Here is a 23832-nt window from a genome sequence, read left to right on the forward strand (position 1 = left end):
CATGTTCATGCAGTGCTCAGGGAAGCCAGAAGAGGGCATCAGATCACCTAGAACTGGAGTTACAGATGCCTGCGAACTGCTTTGTGGATGTTGGGAGTCCAACTCAGCTTCTCTGAAAGAGAAGCAGTGCTCTTAACTAATGAGCCATCTCTCCAGCCCCAGCCCCTCAATCTCTTAATAAACACATGAATGTAGGAAGTCATATTGCATGTTAAAGTTTAGTTATCCAAACTAAATACATTGGAAATGAGAGGATATGTTTAAAACTTACTGTGTGTGGGGCTGTGTGATTTAACTCAGTGGTAGAGCGCTTGCCTAGCAAGCCCAAGACCCTGGGTTCGGTCCCCAGCTCCGAAAAAAAGAAAAAAGAAAAAAGAAAAAAAAACTTACCGTGTGTAAAATTTAAGGTATTACTTTTGAGCAATAACAAAATAAAATCTTTTACTTTAAAATGTATATGATATAAACACACTTATGACAGTCACACACACATATACAACTTAAAACCAAGTATATAGCGCTTTAGAACCTTGGCTGGGCAAGTCTTATGACACATCTTGGGAAATCATTATGGATGGTCTCAGATTCAAGGTTCAAGGGGGAAATCAGATGGATTGTTGAGAGTAAAGACATCATCAGAGTTATTACTGGAGACATGGCTCTTTGGCTAAGAGCATTTGCTGCTATCGCAGCAACTAGCATGCACATGATAGCTTACAACTTGTCTATTCCAGGGGATCGGACACCTTCTTCTGGCCTCTGCAAGCACTAGGCACACATGGCACACGTACTTATATCCATCCATCATACTCATAAAGTATAAACAAATCACTTTTTATTTTTTCTTTCTTTTTTTTTTTTTTCTTTTCTTTTTTTCGGAGCTGGGGACCAAACCCAGGGCCTTGCTTGCTAGGCAAGTGCTCTACCACTGAGCTAAATCCCCAACCCCTTGTTTTAGTTTTTGATGCTTTTTTTTTTTTTCCCCGGAGCTAGGGACCAAACCGAACCCAGGGCCTTGCGCTTGCTAGGCAAGCACTCTACCACTGAGCTAAATCCCCAACCCCAGTCTTTGATGCTTTTATTCTTCAAGACTAGTCCTAGTCCTTAAAAAATTCTTAGTTGATAGTTTTGAAATATGTGCTTTCTTTTTTAAAATAGAAACCTTATTTTATTGACTACAATGGCAGAGGGCAATTGGGCTGGGTCTTAGGCAGAATACCACAAGCAGGTGAAGTCGATAAGGAATTTGGAGCAAGGGAATGAAATAGCTTATATTTCGATGATGATTCTGTGTGTGTGTGTGTGTGTGTGTGTGTGTGTGTGTGTGTGTGTGTGTCCTCCGGGTATGTAACGGGTGCAGTGGAAAGGAGGGCACTTTTTACATCCTAGAACATTAATTCAAGCCACTGTGAGTGTTGGGGTTTAAATCTCGGCCCGTGTCTAGCAGAAACACACAAAGCCAACAAGGTTCCACGTGGAAACGTTTAATGAGAGAAGAGTAGATGAAGAGAGGAAAGGCTGACCACAGGCATGTTGGCGGAAAAGGGGGGTGGGGAGAGAGGGGACAAGAGTAAGAGCAAGAGGGAGAGGAGGGGGGAGGGGCGGGAGCAAAAAAAAAAAAAAAAGAGGGAGAGGAGGGGGAAAGCAGCCCCCTTTATAGTCAGGATAGCTGGCTGTTGCCAGGCAACTGTGGGGCGGAGCATACCTGGCTGTTGCCAGGTAGCTGTGGGGGTGGAGCTTAGACAGAATATCAACAATGAGTGTGACTTCTTGTCCTGGTCTGAGGCTAAGATCGTAAGGAACTGGGCTGACCGCAATATACTCAGATACTTAGGATAAAATGTAACAGGTTTTTTTTTTTTTTCCTTCGGAGCTGGGGACCGAACCCAAGGCCTCTACCACTGAGCTAAATCCCCAACCCCATGTAGTAGGTTTTTATCAGAACCATTGTATCTGGCATGAATTCCAGACTGAGGGTACCTAGGCTTTGAAGTAGCCTTTTGCCAGTTACTGTTATCTGAGATTTTTTTGGAGTTCTGGAGGATTCTCAGAGCCTTTGCATAACCAGGAAGTCTAGTAAGGCTGAGAATTGCTTGAGGCAATGGTGCTTTCAATACCACTCCCAGGTCAGTTGAGAGGTATGCAGAAATTGACTTGCTGAAAGTACCTTTTGTGTAACAATAAAAAGTGCTTCTAGGAAGCTCCAAGCTGGCAGGCTTTGGGTTTCAGGGCCGCGCTCAAAAACAAAACATAATACAGACTTCTACAAACAAGCAAACCTTTCTTTCCGATGGTGCTGGGAATCAAACCCAAGGCTTCCACATCCTGGGCATGCATGCGTTTTGGCACTGAGCACTAAGCCCAATTTAGGATGTCTGTAGTGGCAGCTGTGTGCGGCTTCATTGGAATGTAGAAGGTGACTTCTCTAAACCTAGGGGATGCTGTTTCTTAGCTCTATAGCATATATTTATAGCACCGTATAGTAACTGGGCAGCAGCAGAGTTGAATGGGCATTCTACTTCAAAGCCTCAGGCTCACAAGGTGTCCACCACTGCTAACAGGTCTGTTTGACGACTAAGCACTCAAAGTTTCAGCCAGCCAGAGGGGTCAAGGACAAGAGAAATGGCCCAAGCAGGGCTCATAGGGGCTCACAGAAGCCTACATGGGCACAGGCTAGGTCCTCTGCATATGTTAGGATTGCTAGTCTTGTGTTTTTGTGGGACTCCTAACAGCGGGAGTGTCTGTCATAACACTGTTGTCTCTGACTCTTCCCTCTGTTCTTGGGACCCCTTTCCTCCCCTGGGATTCCTCACCCAGGCTGTAAGGATTTGTGCCTGGTCTTGTTGCATCTTGTCAGGTCTTGTTCCGTGGATATTTCTGGGAGGCCTGTTCTTTTCTTAGGGAAAACAGAGGAGGAACCTTCCCTTCCCTGGGGGAGGGGAGGTGGAGAGAATGGGGGGTTGGAGGGAGGGGAAACTGCAGTTAGGATGTTTTGAAAACAAAACAGAAAAAATAAGGAATAAAATAAAAATCTCAGTGTGGCTGGGTGTGACATCTTGAATCTCATTGTTAACATTTTTTTTTTTTTTGTTCTTTTTTTTCGGAGTTGGGGATCGAACCCAGGGCCTTGAGCTTCCTAGGCAAGCGCTCTACCACTGAGCTAAATCCCCAACCCCTCATTGTTAACATTTGTCTAAGCCCCTCCCCCACGGTTACCTGGCAACAGCCAGGTATGCCTGACTCAATAAAAAAGGGGCTGCTTGCCCCTCCACTTTTTCTTGCCTTCTTCCTCTCACTTTGTCCTCTTGTTCCTTCCCTTCCTCTCTCCCCATTCTCCTCCCCCTCTCTCCATGTACTCATGGCTGGCCTTTATTCCTCCTCTCTCTCTCTCTCTCTCTCTCTCTCTCTCTCTCTCTCTCTCTCTCAATTCCCCTCCCTATTCCCTGAATAAACTGTATTCTATACTATACTGTCATATGGCTGGTCCCTCAGGGGGAATGGATTCCTCAGCAAGAGCCCTCGAAGGCACCCCCTCTCCTGTATCTGACTACACATCCACCAAACATATTCCTCCTCTCTTTATCTTTTTATAAAACACAACATTCATCACCCTGGAAGCAGAGGCAGGCGAATCTTTGAGAGTTCGGGCCAAGCTGACTTACATAGAGAGTTCCAGGTCACTGAGGGCTATATAGTAAGATGATGTCTCAATTTTTTTTTCCAACCAGTTCTTAAGTGTATCTTGTGTTGTAAATCTTCACTAATCCTCCCAGAGAGTCCTCATGCAGATACATTGTTGTCCAGCCAGCCACTAGCATGTGACGAGCTCATTTCTGGCTTTCAATGACTTTCTTACTATTTTTTACTATGTATAGGTATTGTGCTGGCACGTATGTCTATGCACCACATGCATGCCTGGTACCCAGAGAGGCCTGAAGAGGGCACTGGGACTCCTGGAACTGGAATACAGGCAGCTATGGGCTATCATTCAGGTGTTAGAAATTGGACATGGGTCCTCGAAAAGTCACCTTAAATGCTGAATCGTTCCGTTCCTGGCTCTCTTATTTTTTTTTTTTTTTTTTTTTTTTGGTTCTTTTTTTCGGAGCTGGGGACCGAACCCAGGGCCTTGTGCTTCCTAGGTAAGCACTCTACCACTGAGCTAAATCCCCAGCCCCCTTATTTTTTTTTTTTTTTTTTTTAGTTACATTTCTGGTTTGTCTACCACTTAACTCAACTAGGTCTTATAAGGAGCTTGCCCTTCTGTTGTTCTTGAGGTCTGGGTCAACTGGAGCTTGCTATGTAGACCAGGCTGGCCTAGAAGTTGCTGCAGTTCTCCAGACTCCTCAAGTGCTGGGATTACAGATGTGCACAACCACATCCAGCTTTATTTCCCAACAACTCCTTAAAAAAAAAAAAGACAGAGTTTCATTCTGTAGCCCAGGCTAACCTTATATCAGGGTCCTCCTGCCTCAGTTTCCCACATTCTGGGATTATAGGCATGTTCTACCATATTGTTCTCTAAAAACTTTAAAATACTCGTTGCAGGCTTTTAGCCATTTCCACCTAGTTCCCACAGTATAGTTCACCCAACAACAGTAGCAAAAATGCTGGTTTTTTATAGCCAATTCCACACTGATAAAACTTCCCAAAGAAGGGGTTTGAAAGATGGCTCATTGATTAAAAGCCCTGACTACTCTTGTAGAGTTTCCAGGTTCAGTTCCTAGCTCCACTCTGCCCCCTCCCATGGAGGTTCAAAACCATCATAATTTTAAAACAATCCTATTAGATTGCTCTTAGGTCCTCTAGAGCTGGAGTCACAGATGGTTATGAACCACCATGTGGATACTGAGACCCAAACCTGGTATTCTGTAAAAACAATACATGCTCTTAATCACAGAGCCATCTCCCCAGCTCCCTACAGTGATTTTAAAAACACCCTCTTTGGGAGAACCATTGCCCCATCGTTGTCTTCAAAGTTCTTTTTCTTCTTTAAATATCTGTCTGTCTGTCTGTCTGTCTGTCTGTCTGTCTGTCTGTCTGTCTATTTCCCATCCAAGACAGGATTTCTCTGTGTAGTCTTAGCTATCCTGTAACAGTCTGTAGACCAGGTTGGCCTTGAACTCAGAGATCATCTACCACTGCCTCTTGAGTGTTGGGATTGAGGATGAGTGCCACCACTACCTCTGTCTTAGTCAGGGTTTCTATTCCTACACAAAACACCATGACCAAGAAGCAAGTTGGGGAGGAAAGGGTTTATTCAGCTTACACTTCCACATTGCTGTTCATCACCAAAGGAAGTCAGGAATGGAACTTGAGCAGGTCAGGAAGCAGGAGCTGATACACAGGCCATGGCGGGATGTTTCTTACTGGCTTGCTTCCCCTGGCTTGCTCAGCTTGCTCTCTTATAGAACCCAAGACTACCAGCCCAGGGACAGCACCACCCACAATGGGCTGAGTCCTCCCCACTTGATCACTAGTTGAGAAAATGTCTTACAGCTGGGTCTCATGGAGGCATTTCCTCAACTGTGATAACTCTAGTATGTTGGGAGTGATGCCCTTGAAACCCTCCATTATTGATATTATTATGGTTAGAATTAAGTATGACTAGGTTCATGGAAAATCTCCAGCCAGCAGCAGAAGACTAATACAAATCTGGTGGTCAAGATAAATAATATTATGATAAAGTTCTCCTGCTGACTAATAATATGACAAACATGTGACCTTTCTAACATCCTGTCAACATCAGCTGATTCCCTGACCACACGAATACTGTGCCCTTGGCCTGCATAAATGTTTCACACTTTCCCCTCCCTCTGTTACCCATGTTATGGTATACATTCAGCCTTGGGAAAAAATAAAGTTGTTGCCTTGATCAGACTCTTGTCTTGGTGTCCTTCTTTGCGTCTCTTGTCCCCCATTCTCTTCCACGTACACCCAGCACCCCTTGATGACACTAGTACAACCTCCTTGGTCTTTTAAACATTTTTGTGGGGATGAGGGAGGGCATGTGTCACAGTACCTATATAGAGGTTAGAGGACAACTTGTGGGAGTCAGTTTTTCTCCTTAAACTCTTTAGGTCCTTGGGATTGAACTCAGGTTGCCTGGCTTGGTGGCAAGTGGCCATACCTGCCGAGCCATGTCTTGGACTCTTCAAAATCTTTCTATAGTTAACCTGTTTCTGCTTCCACTTTTACTTTTTTTTAAGAGACAAGTTCTCACAATGTAACCCTGAGTATCCTGGACTCTCTATGTGGACCAGGTTAGCCCTGAACTCAAGAGATCACCTGCCTCTGCCTCAAGGTGCACTACACCCAGCTATGCCCAATTTTATGAAGTTCTGAGGTTTAAACCCAGGGTTTCAGCTTCATGAATACCAGGTGAGCACCACTAATTCAGTTATATCTCTAGTTTCTTTTCCTTAAAAAAATATTTATATGAGTACACTGTGGCTGCCTTCAGACACACCAGAAGAAGGCATTGGATCCCATTATAGATGGTTGTGAGCCACCATGTGGTTGCTGGGAATTGAACTCAGGACCTCTGGAAGAGCAGCCAGTACTCTTTTTTTTTTTTTTTTTTTTTTTTCCGGAGCTGAGGACCGAACCCAGGGCCTCGAGCTTGCTAGGCAAGCACTCTACCGCTGAGCTAAATCCCCAACCCCCGCAGCCAGTGCTCTTAACCACTGAGCCACCTTGTCTTAGTTAGGGTCTTATTACTACTGTGAACGGCATCATGACCAATGTAAGTTTTTTTTTTTTTTTTCCGGAGCTGGGGACCTAACCCAGGGCCTTGCGCTTCCTAGGTAAGCGCTCTACCACTGAGCTAAATCCCCAGCCCCCAATGTAAGTTTTATAAGGGACAACATTTCATTGGGGCTGGCTTACAGGTTCAGAGGTTCAGTCCATTATCATCAAGGCAGGAGCATGGCAGCATCCAGGCAGACATGGTACAGGAGGAGCTGAGTTCTACATCTTCACCCAAGGAAGCCAGGAACAGACTGAGCATCCTCAGGCAGCTAGGAGGCGGGTCTCCAAGCCCACTCCACAGTGACACACTCCGCCAACAAGGCCACACTTTCTAACAGTGTCACTCCCTGGGCCAAGCATGTGCAAACCATCACACACCTCTTCAGTCCTATCTCCAGTCTTGCCCCCCTTTTTTGTTCTTTTGTGTGTGTGGGTGACTCTGGCTCAATAACAGAGGCAATAGCAGAGCTGCAGAGGAAGACATTCCAGGGTATGCTCTGGCTTTCCCAATAGTTAACCGAGGATTCATCCTCTGGAAATGAAGTATAGGTGGTTGTAAACTGCCTGACTTGAGTGTTGACAACTGAACTTGATCTTGATCCTCTCCAAGAGCAGCAAATGCTCATCAGCCTGTGCAGTTTTTATTTATTTATTTAATTTTTAAAGTTGTGTGAGTGGACAGGATGCATTCATGTATGTGGAGGGCACAGGTTGACATGGGGTGTTTTCTTCAATTGCTCTTTCCTTGTTCTCCTCACACTTTTTTTGAATAGAAAACAAAACACGAGGTTGGGGATTTAGCTCAGTGGTAGAGCGCTTGCCTAGGAAGCGCAAGGCCCTGGGTTCGGTCCCCAGCTCCAAAAAAAAAAAAAAAAAAAAAAAAAGAACCCAGAAAACAAAACACACACACACACACACACACACACACACACACACACACACACACACACACACGAACCGGAAGATCACTAATCCTGCTAGACTGGCTGGCAACCAAGACTCCTTCTTCTGCTCATCAGCCTTGGGATACAAGTGTGTGCCATTCTGCCCAGACTTTTATCTGGGAGCCAGGATCCAGAGGCCTCATGTTTGCACAAGCATGTCAATTTACTAAAGTATCCAGCCTTCTTTAGCAGTTTTTAGTGAACAATTAGTTTCAGTGATTTTGTATGGTGACTACGGCTGTGTGGGCAAGCACATAGCACAGTGGCTGTTGTGGTCAGAAGGTAATTGGTGGGAATTGCTTGCATCATGTTCATGTGGGTCCTGGGCATTTGACTTAGTTGTGAGCCTCAATGGAAAGCACTTTTTTTTTTCTGTACCATCCCTCTGGGTCATATTTTTTTATATTTGTGTACGTGTATGGGCACATATATAATGTCATAGTGAAAAATCAAAAAACTCATGGAAATTAGTCCTCTTCTACCTTGTATTGGATAGAACTAAGATGTCAGGCACGAGCCTTTACCTACTGAGACAATTTTGGCAGCCCCTTACGATATTTTCTTTTTTTTTTTTTTCTTTTTTTCAGAGCTGGGGACCGAACCCAGGGCCTCTACCACTGAGCTAAATCCCCAACCACAATATTTTCATAATTATTATCTCATGTTTCCAAAGTCACTGAGACTTATTTACTTGACAAATTTACCTCTCTCTGTATTTTCTTCCAAGTTACTTTTGTATGTGCTTCCATTACTTATATCTGGTGATCTTTGGCTTAATTTATATTTATGACTAAACACTGAAAAGCTCATTGGAAAAATCAACTGTATTCTGATATAAGCTTATAGGAGCAGGAAAATAAGAAAACTCAAAGACATCATCTAAAAAGACAAGTATATTTATATTTTTGAGACAGGGAGTCACTATGAAAGCCAGGCCGGTTTCAAACTTGCAGTACCCTTCTCTCTGACTGGGATTGACTACAGGTGGCACTAACACACCTGGCCCTATCATATTTAAAAGTGCGATACAGGGGGTTGGGGATTTAGCTCAGTGGTAGAGCGCTTGGCTAGCAAGCGCAAGGCCCTGGGTTCGGTCCCCAGCTCTGAAAAAAAAAAAGTGCGATACAGGAGGACTGGAGAGATGGCTCAGCAGCTTAGATCATTGACTGCTCATTCTTTCAAGGACCTTGTCTCAAAAAAATTTTTTTAAAAGAACAAACCTTCAGTTTAGCTAAAAAGAATTTTTAATTAAAAAAAATCTTTTGATTAGCTATAATTTTCTTTTTTTAAATTTATTTATTATATTTAAGTACACTGTAGCTGTCTTCAGACACACCAGAAGAGGGCATCAGATCTTTTTACAGATGGTTGTGAGCCACCATGTGGTTGCTGGGATTTGAACTCAGGACCTCTGGAAGAGCAGTCAGTGCTCTTAACCGCTGAGCCATCTCTCTCCAGCCCAGCTATAATTTTCTAACATTAAAAATAATAGAAAATGGGCTGGAGAGATGGCTCAGCGGTTAAGAGCACTGACTGCTCTTCCAGAGGTCCTGAGTTCAAATCCCAGCAACCACATGGTGGCTCACAACCATCTGTAAAAAGAGATCCGATGCCCTCTTCTGGTGTGTCTGAAGACAGCTACAGTGTACTTATATATAATAAATAAATAAATCTTTAAAAAAAAATAATAGAAAATAATTGCACAGGAGTGGTGGCACACATCTTTGATCCCTGCCTCAGGAAGCAGATTGAGACAGATCTCTGAGGTCTAGTAAGGAGCTCCAGGCTAGTCAGAAGCAACACAGTAAGGCCCCGTCTTAAAAACAGAAAAACCTACTTTGCCACGGGGTGCAATTTATTTCCTGAATTATTGAGTTAGTTTTCTTATACTTAGGGAAGCAGTTATCTTACTTTTACACAAATATCTTTTGGCAATCTGAGCTATCTTTTTTCTAGAAATGTTACTGGAATTATCCATTTCCTCAGTAATTAAATCATTTTCTTTTTGTGTCTAACTCTAATTTATTAAGTCTTGCTTTGGAGATGGAAAAAGTTTAATGAAGGGCTGCCAAGTCTGAGACCTTGACTTGGATTCACAATACCCACACTGTGGAAAGAATGAACTCCCACATGTCCTGACTTCTCCACATGTATACCACCTCTACTGTACACACACAAAATAAAATCATAAGCCAAGACAATTTTGAAAGCCCTGGATGGATCTGGAAATTAAAAGAACCTTGACAAAACCAAGACCAAGACCTTTAACATAAATAAAGGCTTTATTGTTCAGTTCGGATGAATGACAGACTGGCATAAGCTCGATTAATTGTTCCACACATTTAAGACCCCAGGATGACAGCAAAAGCTATGCTTATTGGCAATGGGCAACAGGGAGGGAGGGGGTGGGAAGGACCTGAAGGCCTCTGAAGTTCAAGAAAGCTATCGGGACCGAAACCAACGTCCTAGAAGCAGGTCCAGGATGGAAAAGGGATCATCCAAAGCTGAAGATCTTGGAGGATCTGGATCTAAGGAACAAAGTTATACCAAAAAAGAGAAAAATTATCGAAAGATAGGCATAACCTTTCCCCAAAAAAGTTGAGAGATAGGGGGCTGGAGAGATGGCTCAGCGGTTAAGAGCACTGACTGCTCTTCTCAAGGTCCTGAGTTCAAATCCCAGCAACCACATGGTGGCTCACAACCATCTGTAATGGGATCTGATGCTCTCTATATAATAAATAAATAAATCTTCTTTAAAAAAAAAAAAAAAAAAAAGTTGAGAGATGGGCCTTTTGAGTCATGCTTTAACTTACCACTTCTGGAACTGTCATGGGCTTCTTGATGGGTCACTGTGGTCTCTCTCCGGCCCTCACTGTCCACCACAGTGCGGTGTTCCTCCACTGTCTGCAAGAAAAGTCCCAACATCATATTCCTAACAGCGCTATGTTGAGTTTAGTATTTTCTTATACTGGTACCTTTCCCCAGAGCATTATCTGGACAGTTTTTTTTTTTTTGGTTCTTTTTTTCGGAGCTGGGGACCGAACCCAGGGCCTTGCGCTTCCTAGGCAAGCGCTCTACCACTGAGCTAAATCCCCAACCCCATCTGGACAGTTTTTTAAAAAACATCTCTCTCTTCGGTCCCCAGCTCCGAAAAAAAGAAAAGAGAAAAAAACAAAAACAAAAACAAAAACAAAACAAAACAAACAAACAAAAAAACCCAAAACTTCTCTCTCAACTCACCCCATCTGGCTTCGTGATCTTGGTCACAGAGATGCTTTTGAAATAGGATTTAGGCTGGGGTTGAAGAAGTGGACCCAGACCTTCCTGGGAAACCTGGGAGTCAAGATCTGGAAGGGCAGAAAGATGACAAGCCAGGATAGAGTGGAGGGAAGAAAATTAGACAAGTGTTTCAGGAAGAAACTTCTGAGAGAACTTCAGGACAATGGCATGGTAAATGTGCTTCCCTCTAGACTCACCCTTGTCCTCTCTGGCTCTAGAATGGGGACTCACAGGCCATGTATCATCCAACTGTAGAAGAAGTCACACACAATCAGTGAAAAGACACCTTTTAATCTTAAACTTACAGGTCAGAGAACCCATATTCCTCACTAGCTCCAAAACCCCAGAAATACTTCTATCTGGGTAGTTTGTGTTCACACACCTTCTTCCTCAGGTTTATATGGACTTCAGTCAAAAAGAATTCCTGAAATTTTTTCCTGCGCTTTTAAGATTCTTTCTTAACCAAGAATTGAAACTAGTAATTAAAAAAAAAAAAAAAAAAGCACAATATTTCCATTTTCCCCTTTATAGTCTATTCTAGGTTCCAATACTGCAAAAAGAAAACAGAAGCAATGGGGTTGGGAAGAAGGCTCACAGATTAAGAACACTTCTGCTCTTTTAGGACATCAAGCAGCTGAGAGTTCCAGGGGATTCAACACCTCATCATTGCAAGCACCCGCACCCACACAATAATACAAACTCACACAGGCATGCGTGCACACGTACACGTGCACACGTACACGTACACACACGTACACACACACGTACACACACACACACACACACACACACTCTCTCTCTCTCACTCTAAATTTAAAAGACAACAAATAACAGCAACAGAACCCTAACTAACAAACTCAGAGGCAGGTGGACCCCTGAGTGAGGTCAGCATGGTCTACATAGCAAGTTCTACATCAGCCAATACTAGAGACCCTGCCTCAAAATACACAAACAAACAAATAAATAAATAAATAAAATATGAGGAGAGGGAGAAGACATTCTTGCAGAAGACCACAGTTCCCAGCAAGAGCATGGTGGCTCATAATCATACATAACTTGAGTTCCAGGGACACAATATCCTTTTATGACCTCTGTGGGCACAAGGTACATATGGTACAGAGACATTCAAGCAGGCAAAATACTCGTGTGTGTGTGTGTGTGTGTGTGTGTGTGTGTGTGTGTGTGTTTAGGCTAGGTGTGGTGGCACACATTTAATCCAGAGGCAAAGGCAGGCAGATCTCTAAATCTACACAGTGAAGTGTTTCAAAACAAAAATCCCAATAAGGAATAAAATCCAGATAAATGCACTAATCAGATGGGCTAAATTTTCAACTCCACTCCAAGAGATTCCAATATATAAGGGTTTACAGTTCAGGTGCAGAGTACTCACCCTATGAAAAGGTCCCTGGGACCCCCAATCTGGAGCTGGTTTGGAGGATTCAGGTTTTGCATGACTCTCCAAGACCCCCTCAAAGATCCTGGGTTGGTGACTATCTGGGTACTTAAGCATTGAGTCACGAAGTGTCTGCCCCTCTCGCAATCTCACACCAGGTGTTTCTGACTCAGGACCTGGAAGTTCTGTAGAAAGTTGGTAGGTGATTCTGGGATAGGAAAGGCCTTAAAACATTTTAAATCTTTTTAAAATCAGTTTCTGCACACTATCCATCACCAACTACTCTGCAAGTTCTGTTATCCATCACTAACCCACTAGAAACCCAGCTCTCCCTCAGGGAAATTAACACACCAGGAGAGTGGGAAGGCAAGGTCCAGGCCCCCATCTCGCTGAAGATGCTATTAAAATCTCGAACTAGATCATCAAAGCCAAAGTTGCCATGGAATCGCATCCCTCCTCTGGGGCTGAAGCTGAAACCGAATTCCTCTGTAGGGTGAAAACCATCAAACGCATAGCTCTCTCGACCCCACGCACCACTGTCTTCCTCCTCTTCGTCGTCTTCATCATCGTCATCATCTCGAGTCATCCCTCCAAAAAAAGGATCTCTGTGGCTGAGAATGGAGGCAGATAAACCACGAAGACTTTAACACTGTCTAAACCCAAGGGCAGCAAAACGGTCCAAAGAGGAGATCTGGTTTTAAAACAACGCTGATGGATCTACTAGGTTTTTTAATTGTTTCTAAGCAGAGCTTCTCCGCACCTCCCAACAGCTCCCAAACGACACCCCATGGTGTTCCTTCAGGGTCATCCTGCCCACTACTAATCACCCAATGACTTGCTCACGGTCCTCTTTCCCAGACCCCCATTGTTTTCTCCGCTCAGGTCCCTGTTGCATCACCCCAGTCTGGAGAAAGGTGCCGTTTCTGTCCTCTTAACCAACGCTTTGATTACTGTGGCGGGTGAGTACTCAAGAATGCGATCTTTGACCTCTCAGCAAGAGTTAAAGGGGGCGGGAAAGGAAACTTTCCAAAAATATGAAGGGGTCAAGTGTCCACCAAAACACCCTCCCTTAAGTCCAGCCCAGGACTATTCTCACCTCCGAGGTCCAGGGAAGCCGAAAAAGCCTCGGAAAAGATCAAAGACGCTCATTCCCGTAGGGGTACTAGAAACTTTGAAACTCTGCAGCCCATGGGCAACACGAGACCACCAGTTTACGCTACCCTGTCGGATATAGCCAAGGCTTAGCGTTCGCTGCCGGAAAGCAAGCCTACGATGCGGCACTGTCGTAAAAGCTGTAACTCGGAGGAGGAAGAGGCGGGGCTGACGGCGCTCCTCAGACACGAAGCTTCTATACGCTACCTTTCAGTTTTGAGTGGGGGTGGACGTGCGAAATTCCCACTGTCCAAGGATCACATCCCTTCTAGGTGATTCTTCTTCCTGCCGATCTGCCAGACCCCAAGACGTGTTTCCGTTTCTCTCTGGAGGGTCTCAGGTAGCCGCCAGAGGGAGTGGCCTGTTCACTCAGAGGCCTGCTTCCCCCAGGATCAGAAAACACATCCCACCTCGTGTTTTGTTTCTAGACTGACGGTGACGCCTCCCACCTTGTGTTTTGTTTCTAGAATGATGTCGGTGACGTCTAATACTAGGTTAGGCAAAGTGTTTTACCAAGATACTTACACCGCGACTTCCCTACTGCTGAATAAAGATGATAGGAATCTCTTCAGCTAGTACGGAGTTTTTAAACTTTTTCCGCCCCCCCACCCCCCCCCCCCCCCGACCCAGGGTTCCTGTGTGTAGGTAACTCTGGCTGTCCTAGAACTCAATTGCAGACCAAGGGGGCTATAAACTCATGAGACCCGCCTGCCTATGCCTCCCAAGTGCTGGGATTAAAGGAGGTTGCCACCAAACACTACTATTTTTAAAAAACTAAACAGATGGCAACCAGCAACGTAAGATTTGTAGACTAGGCAGGAATGAGAAGCTACTCAAGCATGTCTTGGAAAGACTGTGCCGTTATGAAATTTGACGGTGTTTTTGTCTAACCCACTCGGGAGGTAGAGGCAGGCGGATCTCTGCTCCACACACCTGAGTTTCAGGCAAGCCAGAGCTACAGTGAGGCTCTGACTCAAAATATAGAGACCCCCACCCGCTTCATACACCAACGCAGAGATACTTGCAGTTTTAGAAGGCTGAAACAGGATCCCAGTTCTTGGCAATATGGCTTTTATAAAGAAAAATGAAACTTTTTTTCCATGTCCAAAACCTTTTACTGCACCATGTCCCCACCCCAGGTCTTGCTCTACCATCATCCACTCCTTTCCCAAAACTTAGGCATTTCAAAGTCACATAAAAAAGGCAAGGTAAGGTATAGTGCTGAGAACCTTTAACCTTGGCACTCAAGAGGTAGAGGCAGGTAGATCTCTGAATTTGAGACCAGCCTGGTCTCCACACCAACTTCCAGCCAGTTGGGTTACAACTTCTAGCCAGTCAGGGTTACATAGTGAGATTGTCTCAAAAACATAACTCAGACAAGAACTACTATACTCCTCCAAAAAGAAAAAAGCCCTACAATTTGGTTCTGCCAGACAGTAGATAATGCTGGCTTCAGATTTCAGAATCCTTTAAATCATGCTTAGATTCCCACAAGGTCCTTTTCCTTTTAAATGTCCTTAGCTCCTTCCCCTTTCACTTCCTGAAACTTGCTGTAGGTGAGGCAGTTTCTAGAAGAAATGAAGATGTGCAGTGGTTCTTTTCAGTCACAGGATGTAAAAGGGAATCCCCTTAAGGGCAAAATATTAGCACATTAAGGTGAGAGTTCTTAAAGGGCAAAGATTTCACTTTATTCCACAGCCTTCGAGCCTGCTAGAAGAGGCCCAGTTGGTACGGTAATACTTATTCACCAAGCTGGTCATCGACGAGAGTGAGGATATCCTAGACGGAGCAAGAATGGGCAGAGGCTGAAGGTAGAGGTTTGTTTTTTTTTTCTCCTTTTTTTTATATATATATATGTATATATATATATATATATATACAAGACACATTAATCCATTAAATTTGAGGACACAGTACAAAAAAAAAACCACTTCAACTAATCCATCTGACAATGCTGTTCATATTTATGACGCCATTTTTTTTTAGTGTGTGTGTGTGTGTGTGTGTGTGTGTGTGTGTGTGTGTGTGTGTGTGGTTTGGCTTTCCTAATAATAAAGGAGGAGACTTAGGGCTGTTGGGCTGATATATATTTGGGGTGGGGGAGGGGTTTCACCTTCCCACCTCACCCATACACCACCAGGGTGAACAGGAAGAAGTGAGGGAAAGGCAGGGCCCACAGCAAAGTTTCATAATCTTGAATGCAAAGAGAAAGGAGGAAGAGGAGGGGAGGGAAGAAAATACAAATCCTATAATACATACAACAGGGTAGGATGGTAGAGGGACGGGACAGACATGAAGCTGAGGTGTGGGATGGGCCGCTGGGGGTGTGGAGCAGCGGAATCGCCCCACATTCTTTTCTCTCTTTGATGCTGTTTCCATAGTTTCCAGGCTGAGAAGCCCTCTCAGAAGATGGGACAGGAGAAGAGGGTCAGGGCCTCAGTTGGCCCCCCAGCTGTAGCTGTTGTAGGCAGACTTGTTGGTCTGGGGCTTCTGCGGGATGGAGCTGGTCTGGCTACGTTGCCCGCTGCCCGTCTGCAGGGGAATGGGAGGGTTATGGGGGAGGAAAAAGGCGTCTAGTTAGTGGGACCAATCTGTAACATCTTCAAGTGGCAATGTGCAAACAGTCATGCTCTCTCATTTCTTTTACTTAGAACCTATGAAGCTTACTTTTCAAGCACAGAAATTTTGGTCTACATAGCCTCTTTTACAAGGTGACTTTTTTTTTTTTTTAACTTTAAAGTAGAGGAAAATGAAAAGTGGACAAGGAAACTTTGAAGATAGCACGGTGAGTTGGTTCTATTCTTGTCTTCCCCACTACCCACTGCTCTGGTCTAAAAAACAAAAAACCAACTATGAGAATTCTGACCTTTTCAAAGTGAGTGATCACAAGGTGATTACGTTCTCACTCATCTCTGTGAATGCTGAAACATAGAAAGCTATCTTTGAGAGCTAATAAGCCCTATTTTAGTTGCCCAGCCACCTATGTTAGGGATCTTAAGAGGTCTCTTTTACCACTCTTCAGATCCACCCACCACCACACATTAATGAATGTGAAACCAATTCAAAGCCACAAAGGCCTGAGGCATCAGGCTCCAGATCTCCCCCAACCCCCCAAGAATCTTTTCCATTCTAGTAACCAAGTGTTTTCCAGAGTTGGGGAGGGTAGAAAGATAAAGAGGGTGTTGAGGGGGGAAGGAAGAGAGAGGATGGGGAGGCCAGAGAGCTTAGCATAGTGTTTCTGTTTGTGTATCCCGATTTGTGATTGGGTAGGCTTTTCAAGTTATCTGAGGCTGTGGAGGTGAAATGGGGACTAAAAGGTTGGTTCAAACATATCATCATTCATTTTAATTACCTGCTCCTCCTGCTGGCGCTGGCAACAGAGAATCATCTGCAAATATGGTAGCTGAGGCAGAACCAGGATATATGGAAAATAAAGGGACAAACTTGACAATAGAACTGCACTGTTAGAAGGGAAAGCTATAATGAATGTCAGGGAAGGGGGAAGGCTGGGAGAGGTTAGAGGGAAGGTGTGGCCCAGGTCTGATAGGATGAGGACAACTGTGCCATGGGAGGTGGAAGGAAGGTACCAAAGGAACTGGACAAATGGGTTTCAATCTATCCCATTCTTTTATGTTTCCTTCGCTAACTGCTCGTGTTATGTGCGCTTGTGTCTGTATGTGCTGTGTGCCCCTGGCTGGCACTGGTGAGGGCTGGGTGAAGGTGGTGGTAAGGAAGGTTAAGAAAAGGAAAAGGGAAGTAGTTTTAAGGGATAGGAAGGAAGAGGAAGGGAAAGGAGAGAGGGGGGAAGGGCTGTTACCTGGCCATCCTGCTGCAGGTGATGGTGAAGGATCTGAGAGTGTGGCTGCTGATGTGGGGTCAGAATGTGCATAAAGGGGGCAGGTGGGTAGGCAGCAGCTGTGGCTGGATTGATGGGCCCTCCACTTCCTAGGGCTGAAGGCAAGTTGAAGGAGGCAGCAGGAGTACCGGAATGAAAACCTTGTTTCTCAAAGGACTGCTATCCCAGGAGAACAGGAGGGAAAATAGTAAAGTGTGATCATTAGAAGAATCCTAGGACTTTCTGAGGTCAAACACCCTTATCCACAGAAAGTAGCATGGTCAGAAGCAATAGCATACTGCAAGTCAAATATTCAGAAATCTTAGTTCTACCTCTGCCTTTTCATAGCTCCATGATCCTAGGCAAATTAACTATGTAACCTCAGTTTCCTCATAAATAAAAGAAATATTGCTGAGCTCTTGTCATAAGGATCAAGCAGGAAGGTGACTGTTAAGAGTATGCCCTGAAGTCTTACTGGCTAGGCGTGGATAAAGCACACCTTTAATCCCAATCACTTGGGAAGCAGGTGGATCTTTGGAGTTTGAGACTAGTCTAGTCTACACAATGAGTTCCAGGTCAGCTAGAACTACAAATTGAAACCCTTCCTCAAGATAGATAAGGAAAAATAATTTCATGAGACTATAGAGAAATTTGCTGACTACTCTGGGTATTCCTGCCCCTGTAGTTACTGGAGGTGACTGACACACCTAATGGGGGAGGAAAGAGAGGATTAGCTCTGTTATCAGCCCAGTCTCTGTTCCTAGGGGTCAGTGATGTCTGCAGCCTTTCTAGCTATGGCACTGTAAAGGAATTTTGGTAAAATTAAAACTCCTTACATAAAAATCACAGACAATAGGCATATCTGTAGATAACTCAGTAACAAACACCTCACTTCATTCCTGCTTTTGGTTATGGACTTACAAAGAATGAAACTAGTTTCACTTCATCTGGTATTTATTCTCTTGCAAAGTTACAAAAATGGTAGTAAGTAGGTAGGTCAAGGGCCCAGCACCACTGCACATTAAGTAATAACCATGTTTACAATTTACCACACTTGCCCTTGTCATTTTTTTTTTTTTTTTTGAGCTGGGGACCGAACCCAGGGCCTTGCGCTTACCACTGAGCCAAATCCCCAACCCCTGCCCTTGTCATTTCTTAATTCTTTTCCTCAGAGGGCTAAATTTAAAGTTCTAGAGAAATTGAAGACAATTCTAGAGAGTAGAGACAATTCATTTTAGTAAAGGTAGGACAGGTTCCTGACATCTCTCCTGAGGGTTGTTCTAACGTCAACTCCACCTCTTCTATGTTCATCTTTCTACTTTCATCCAGACAAGGTACCTACCTGGGTTTTGGAGTACACAGAACCCGAGATATCTGGCACGCCCGTGTTACTGGAGGTGACTGACACACCTAGTGGGGGAGGAAAGAGAGGATTAGCTCTGTTATCAGCCCAGTCTCTGTTCCTAGGAAGCAGTGATGTCTGCAGCCTTTCTAGCTATGGCACTGTAAAGGAATTTTGGTATAATTTTCCCATTTTTGTCGGTTCTGAGATATCAGAATTCATAACACAAATGCTGTATAAGAATTCTTTTGTCCTTTATAGGTATTATGTACGGAATATGTGTTAGCTGCTTTTTGAGGGGAACAGGGGGTATTAGCAAAATCTCAGTAGTGTATTGTAAGCAAAAGTATATAATAAACTTAGTGTCCATTGTGAACCAGTCTATTCAAACTCTACTTGATTGTGCCCTTTAAGACGGGTAATTTGGCTCTTTCTGTTCTATAGACACTTCAAAATCCTTAACTGTTAAGTAGGAACAGACTAGTGCAGTCCCAGGAGCACTTAATCTCAGTTTACTTAAGTCTCACTTTTCTAGTTGTAGGAATTCTAGGTCTATATCCTTATGAATTAAAGGGTTGACACGAGATGAATTTCTAGTTACATAATTTAATTGATATGGGACATGGGGAAGACATAGTAAGGGGTTTAAGCCTATATGGAATGTAGAAACAATGTCATTTTCATTACTTCTGATTGTCCATGAAATAACAGCTTTAATCCATACCTAACTCATGTTTCCTGTAGAAAAATTCCCTACAACCAGTTCAGAGGAGCCTACAGCAGTATAATCCATTTCAATTTGTTCTCAAGCTGAAAAGAACTTACTACTATACTCTTTCCTCCTGAGGGTGTAAGTCAATAAATCAAGAAGACAGGAAAAGTCATGGGATCATATAACATCTCACTAGAGATATTTTAAACAAAAATGTGAAAAATAAGTTAATTAAACTAGAAATTTAATTCAGAACTGAAAAAACACATTATTAATTCCTGTAAAGATAAAAAGGAAACCAGAAAAACTGCATTCCTGTGCTCTTAGATTCTGGCCTCCAGAGGTGCATTATTCTTTTATCTGGGAACATTCTAATGGAGTTTTGTTTTGCTTTATTCCTGAGAAGAAATATATTAATGACAAAAATCACAAGGAATCCTTCATTCACTCACAATTCAACAGTCTCCATACAAATTCCAGAGCTCAAATTCTCCTAACCAATCCCTAGAACAAAGGCAGCCTTTAGGAGTTAAGTTCACAACCACTTTAGAATCTTCCAATAGAATGGTTTTCTTAAAGGGTTAAAGACTTAGTCAAGGATTAAATGCTTTTGTAGTCAGTGGAAGGACTAGGGTTTGACCTCTACCACCAAGAGAAAAGACTTTAACTGTTAAACCCTACCACAACACAAGTTGAGATAGTGCCCTTCAGAAGGAACAAATACAATTTGGGGGTGGGGGGTCAGAACCACAGAAATAAAGCAAGATTACCTGCATACTTGGAAGGCACAGAGTACACAAAGGGAACAGTTAAACAAATTCTTTTGGAGGTAACAGAGACTTTTCTTCCTCTTTTCAGACTCCAGATTCTATCTGACAGAACAATGGGTAGCAGGCATAACTTTAAGTTCAGTTATGAAAGGGGCTAAAGCTAGTGAGAGGTTTGGAAGGGAGATAAGCCAAGATATAAATAGAACATTTTAAAGACAAAAACTAGAGACAATTTCTTATCTTTACTAGCTAAGTGTATATTAGTTGGTTTGGTTACCATCAATACAAAGAGAAACTAGGGTGCTTACACAGGGTGGGAGAAGAACTGGATTCTGAAGCTGGGTGGTAAGGAGTTAACTTAGTTCTACCAAGTTCCTATCTGGTTTTTTACTTAAAAAGTTTAGGTTCAGAGATTTAAAGTTGCATAGAAGATAGAAGGGACTAGAAATTGGGAGGGAGAGATTCTATATAGTAGCTATAAGAGCCTCTATTTAATAGAAAACCTTTAAAAAACAAACAAAAAAATCAGGCATTGGTTTTTTGATTTTCACTAAAAAAGCTTGTTATTCCAGAGATCCTCAGACCAGAGTTTTGCTCTTTTTCCTACCCAACATGTCCTGCCTACCTATTACCCCAACTCAATAGTTATAATTGGTTACACTCTATAGGACCAGAAGGGTAGCTGCTATCTGGTTTCAGCTAACCAAGAGTAGTGGTCTAATTGTTCAAATTTATGCTATAAACCAAAAGCTGATAGTGTGCCAGTCAGTGAGTGCATGGAGATCAAATTTTCTAGAATGTCTGACCAAACATCTCCCATACACCTTTGGCTACATCTACAAGTAAAAGACATAGGGGTTGGGGATTTGGCTCAGTGGTAGAGTGCTTGCCTAGGAGGCGCAAGGCCCTGGGTTCGGTCCCCAGCTCCGAAAAAAAGAAAAGGGAAAAAAAAAAAAAAAAAAAAAGACATAGTAATCTCTGAAAAGCCATCAAAGGACCATGTTCTAGGCTAGCACAGGTCCACAAAACCCAAGTCATCAACTAAGTGATCGCTAATGATATGATCAGCTATCAGCCAGTCAGTCAGCCTTTGAGAACTAGACGTAGCCTTGGATGATACTTCCCTAACAATAGCTTTGAACCACCTCTTTTGCCTTTCACCATGACATGGCACTCTAACCTTTTGTCCTTCCCATCAGCCTATGCCAGAGGCAAAGGGATAATCTATATGAAAAAGTAGAGACATAAAAGCATAGGAAATCAGTTTTGTTGTTTTTTTATTTATAAATAGCTTTACCAACCAATCAATAGGCTGGAAACAGGCTGTTTTCCCTCCACCCAAATTAAAAACCACTATACTAAAACACTAACAGCTCTTTGGCTATACTGGGGATTGACTGAAAAAGCCACCCTCCACCCTTTATCCATAATACAGCATTGGCTCCTAGTGTCCAGAAAGACATGCACGGAAAGAACGCAGAGTTAGCTAAAGAAATACCACAGTTTATTGAAGACTACAAATATTTTGTTACAAGTTGAACTACATGCCTTCCAGAAATCAAAAGCAACAGAAGGTGTGTGCATTGATGCTTCGGAGGTGCTGCACCGCTCGAACTCAAAATGGGTAAGACAGGGTCAGATACTTGGGGGAGAGGGAATTGGGGAGGGGCAAGTTCAAAAGCCCAGAAGGTATCCACCAACTCATTTCCCCAAGCCATGCAGGCCATGGCCTCAGCTCAGCAGGCTCTCCTCAGTGGTCTGGTTTCTGAAACAAGACTTCAGTGCAAATTTATACACACACACAAAACACAGCCCCCAGGCTTGGGCCAAATTAGCTCTCAGCCGTCCAGAAATGCTTGTAAGGGGGTGGATATTTTCTTCCTAAAAGGAATCAAATACATAAAGATAAATGAATTTAGAGGTTGATGAGAACAGGATAAGAGCCCTCTGTTGGGGGTTGGTAACTGGGGGTCCTCAAAAAGTTGTTATAACAGATTTCTGAAATCTTAAGGTAGGTAAGAAGCTAGGAGTTTCAGAATCAGATTCCAATTTTCATCAATCACATACCCTTTAAAATATTTATAACTGGATCACTTAGTACTTAAATGTAGTACTGAATTTTGGGATGAAGTCACTCCAAGTCCAAGCTTATACCTCTTTATCCAAAGATTAGGCTAGGTCTTGTTCAGTAAGAGGAATAGCCATAAGGGGTATGGGCATTAAATCTCAGCAGTTCTTTAAGATTTTTAAAATGTTATATCACAACCCAGTCTTTCTGTGTTCAGTTCTCCAATTACTGAAAAGCTTGGTTATTTACCCACCCAGAGCACTAGAACACTGGTTGCTCCCTCTAAATCCCATAACACTTGGGATTTTATTTACATAAAAATGTAACCAGGCTACAAGCTTTTAAAGATAATTCAACTCTTACCCCTTAGCAAGTGCACCAACCACCTCCCCCAGATTCGCCTAAAAGTCATTTAAAAAATTACATGGAACTGTTTCCCAGTCCCCTCCTAGAGTCAGATATGGGCATATACCTATTACACCACTACTCAGGAGATAGTGGCAAAAGGATTAACACAAATTTGAGGCAAGCCTGGACTTCATAGAGACCTTTTCTCAAAAACAATACAAAACAAAAACACAAAGACGCCAGATGTGGAGGGAGGTGTACACCTTTAGTCCCAGCACTCTGTGGAGGCAGAGGCAGACAAATCTGTGAATTCTAGGTCATCCTGGTTTACATATTGAGTTCCAGGACAGACAGGGTTACATAGAGAGACCCTGTTTCAAAACAAAACAAAATAAGCCAAATTAAAAAAAAAAAAAAAAAGCAAACACATAAAATTCAACACCACCACCACCACCACCAACAACAACACCAACAACACCCTACAAAAACAAAATCTTCTCTTTATCTCCAAAAGTAAAGCAAGACGTTAGGCACAGAAGAGCAAGAGGCTGTATATGTGTCCATAAAATCCGTACACTTCCTTCAGTGCCACCAGATGTGCAGAGCAATAAGACTAGCTATACAAATGAAGAAACCTAAGAATTCAAGTCTCACTCTAATGAGTAGTCAATCATGTCTACTTGTTTTTCTCCACATTGTAGGTCTTCTAGCTAGAGAATTAAAAAGGGGGTCATACAACAAAATTAGTGATACAAACACATTTATGCCAAACTTATTGTGTATGGTCTGTTAGTTAGGAATATATCTGATCTCTTCTCTTCAGTACTCTTCAACTCTCAGTGCCATGCATACTACCATTTTTCCTCACTGTCATTTCAGAGAAACCTGGGATCCTTGCTTTATTTCTCAAACTCAGATCAGCCAACACAAACCTTTTGAACATTCCCACTGTGAATAGCGGATACAAGTCCTAGCCAAACTCTTCTTAGACACCTAAACCAGCCAAACAATGGCATTGTATGTCAAGAGTTACTGTCATATCCTTACTGACACTTTCAAGTGGGTCTTGTCCCACCTGCTAATATCCCACATAGACCACTGAGCAAAGGTCAAAGGGAACTTACCAGTGTTGTATCCATGAGACCCATATCCACTTGGTTGTTGGAAAGGGGTGGCCGAGGCATTCACACTGACATTCACACCATGCTGCTTGGAAGAGGTAGGAGCCACCTGAAGAGCAAA

The 23832-nt window shown here is 43.2% G+C and overlaps 2 protein-coding genes and 1 long non-coding RNA gene across 60 annotated transcripts in view; 1 reads left to right on the top strand and 2 right to left on the bottom strand.

The window, feature by feature from the left end:
* Window positions 1-9954: 9954 nt before the first annotated feature.
* Hax1 (HCLS1 associated protein X-1) lies at window positions 9955-13810 on the bottom strand. 5 transcript variants are annotated; one of them, XM_087617071.1, is made up of 7 exons: window positions 13723-13810; window positions 12898-12974; window positions 12361-12548; window positions 11168-11219; window positions 10932-11038; window positions 10505-10595; window positions 9955-10219 (listed from the first exon to the last, which is right to left on the bottom strand). In XM_087617071.1, the coding sequence occupies exons 2-7, from the start codon at window positions 12947-12949 to the stop codon at window positions 10134-10136; spliced, it is 576 nt and encodes a 191-aa protein (XP_087473197.1). In that variant the 5' UTR covers window positions 12950-12974; window positions 13723-13810; the 3' UTR covers window positions 9955-10133.
* Window positions 13811-14613: 803 nt separating this feature from the next.
* The window catches only part of Ubap2l (ubiquitin associated protein 2-like), a 55416-nt gene continuing 46197 nt past the window's right edge, over window positions 14614-23832 (bottom strand). For 12 of the 54 annotated variants that reach the window (XM_087627372.1, XM_087627307.1, XM_087627303.1 and 9 more), the window contains 5 exons: window positions 23715-23820; window positions 18693-18760; window positions 17333-17530; window positions 16868-16918; window positions 15588-16047 (listed from right to left, as the gene is read on the bottom strand). In XM_087627372.1, the coding sequence (XP_087483498.1) occupies window positions 15952-16047; window positions 16868-16918; window positions 17333-17530; window positions 18693-18760; window positions 23715-23820 (519 nt within the window). In that variant the 3' untranslated portion in view covers window positions 15588-15951. 54 annotated transcript variants of the gene reach the window in all.
* Window positions 16047-21840, top strand: LOC103691621 (uncharacterized). The gene is made up of 2 exons (XR_015676454.1): window positions 16047-16300; window positions 21610-21840. It is a non-coding gene; the product is annotated as an uncharacterized LOC103691621 (long non-coding RNA).

Source organism: Rattus norvegicus, chromosome 2 (assembly GCF_021556685.1).
Source record: "Rattus norvegicus strain SHRSP/BbbUtx chromosome 2, alternate assembly SHRSP_T2T, whole genome shotgun sequence".
Lineage (NCBI taxonomy): Eukaryota > Metazoa > Chordata > Mammalia > Rodentia > Muridae > Rattus > Rattus norvegicus.

What these genes read in the sequence shown, in the direction of transcription:
- Hax1 (XM_087617076.1), bottom strand. Translation starts at nt 13,258, where the DNA reads ATGCAACAGGGACCTGAGCGGAGAAAACAATGGGGGTCTGGGAAAGAG. An exon ending in GACCGTGAGCAAGTCATTGG is followed by an intron (nt 12,975 to 13,190) that starts GTGATTAGTAGT and finishes CTCCATTCTCAG; the next exon opens with CCACAGAGATCCTTTTTTTG. An exon ending in CCATGACAGTTCCAGAAGTG is followed by an intron (nt 10,220 to 10,504) that starts GTAAGTTAAAGC and finishes TTTGTTCCTTAG; the next exon opens with ATCCAGATCCTCCAAGATCT.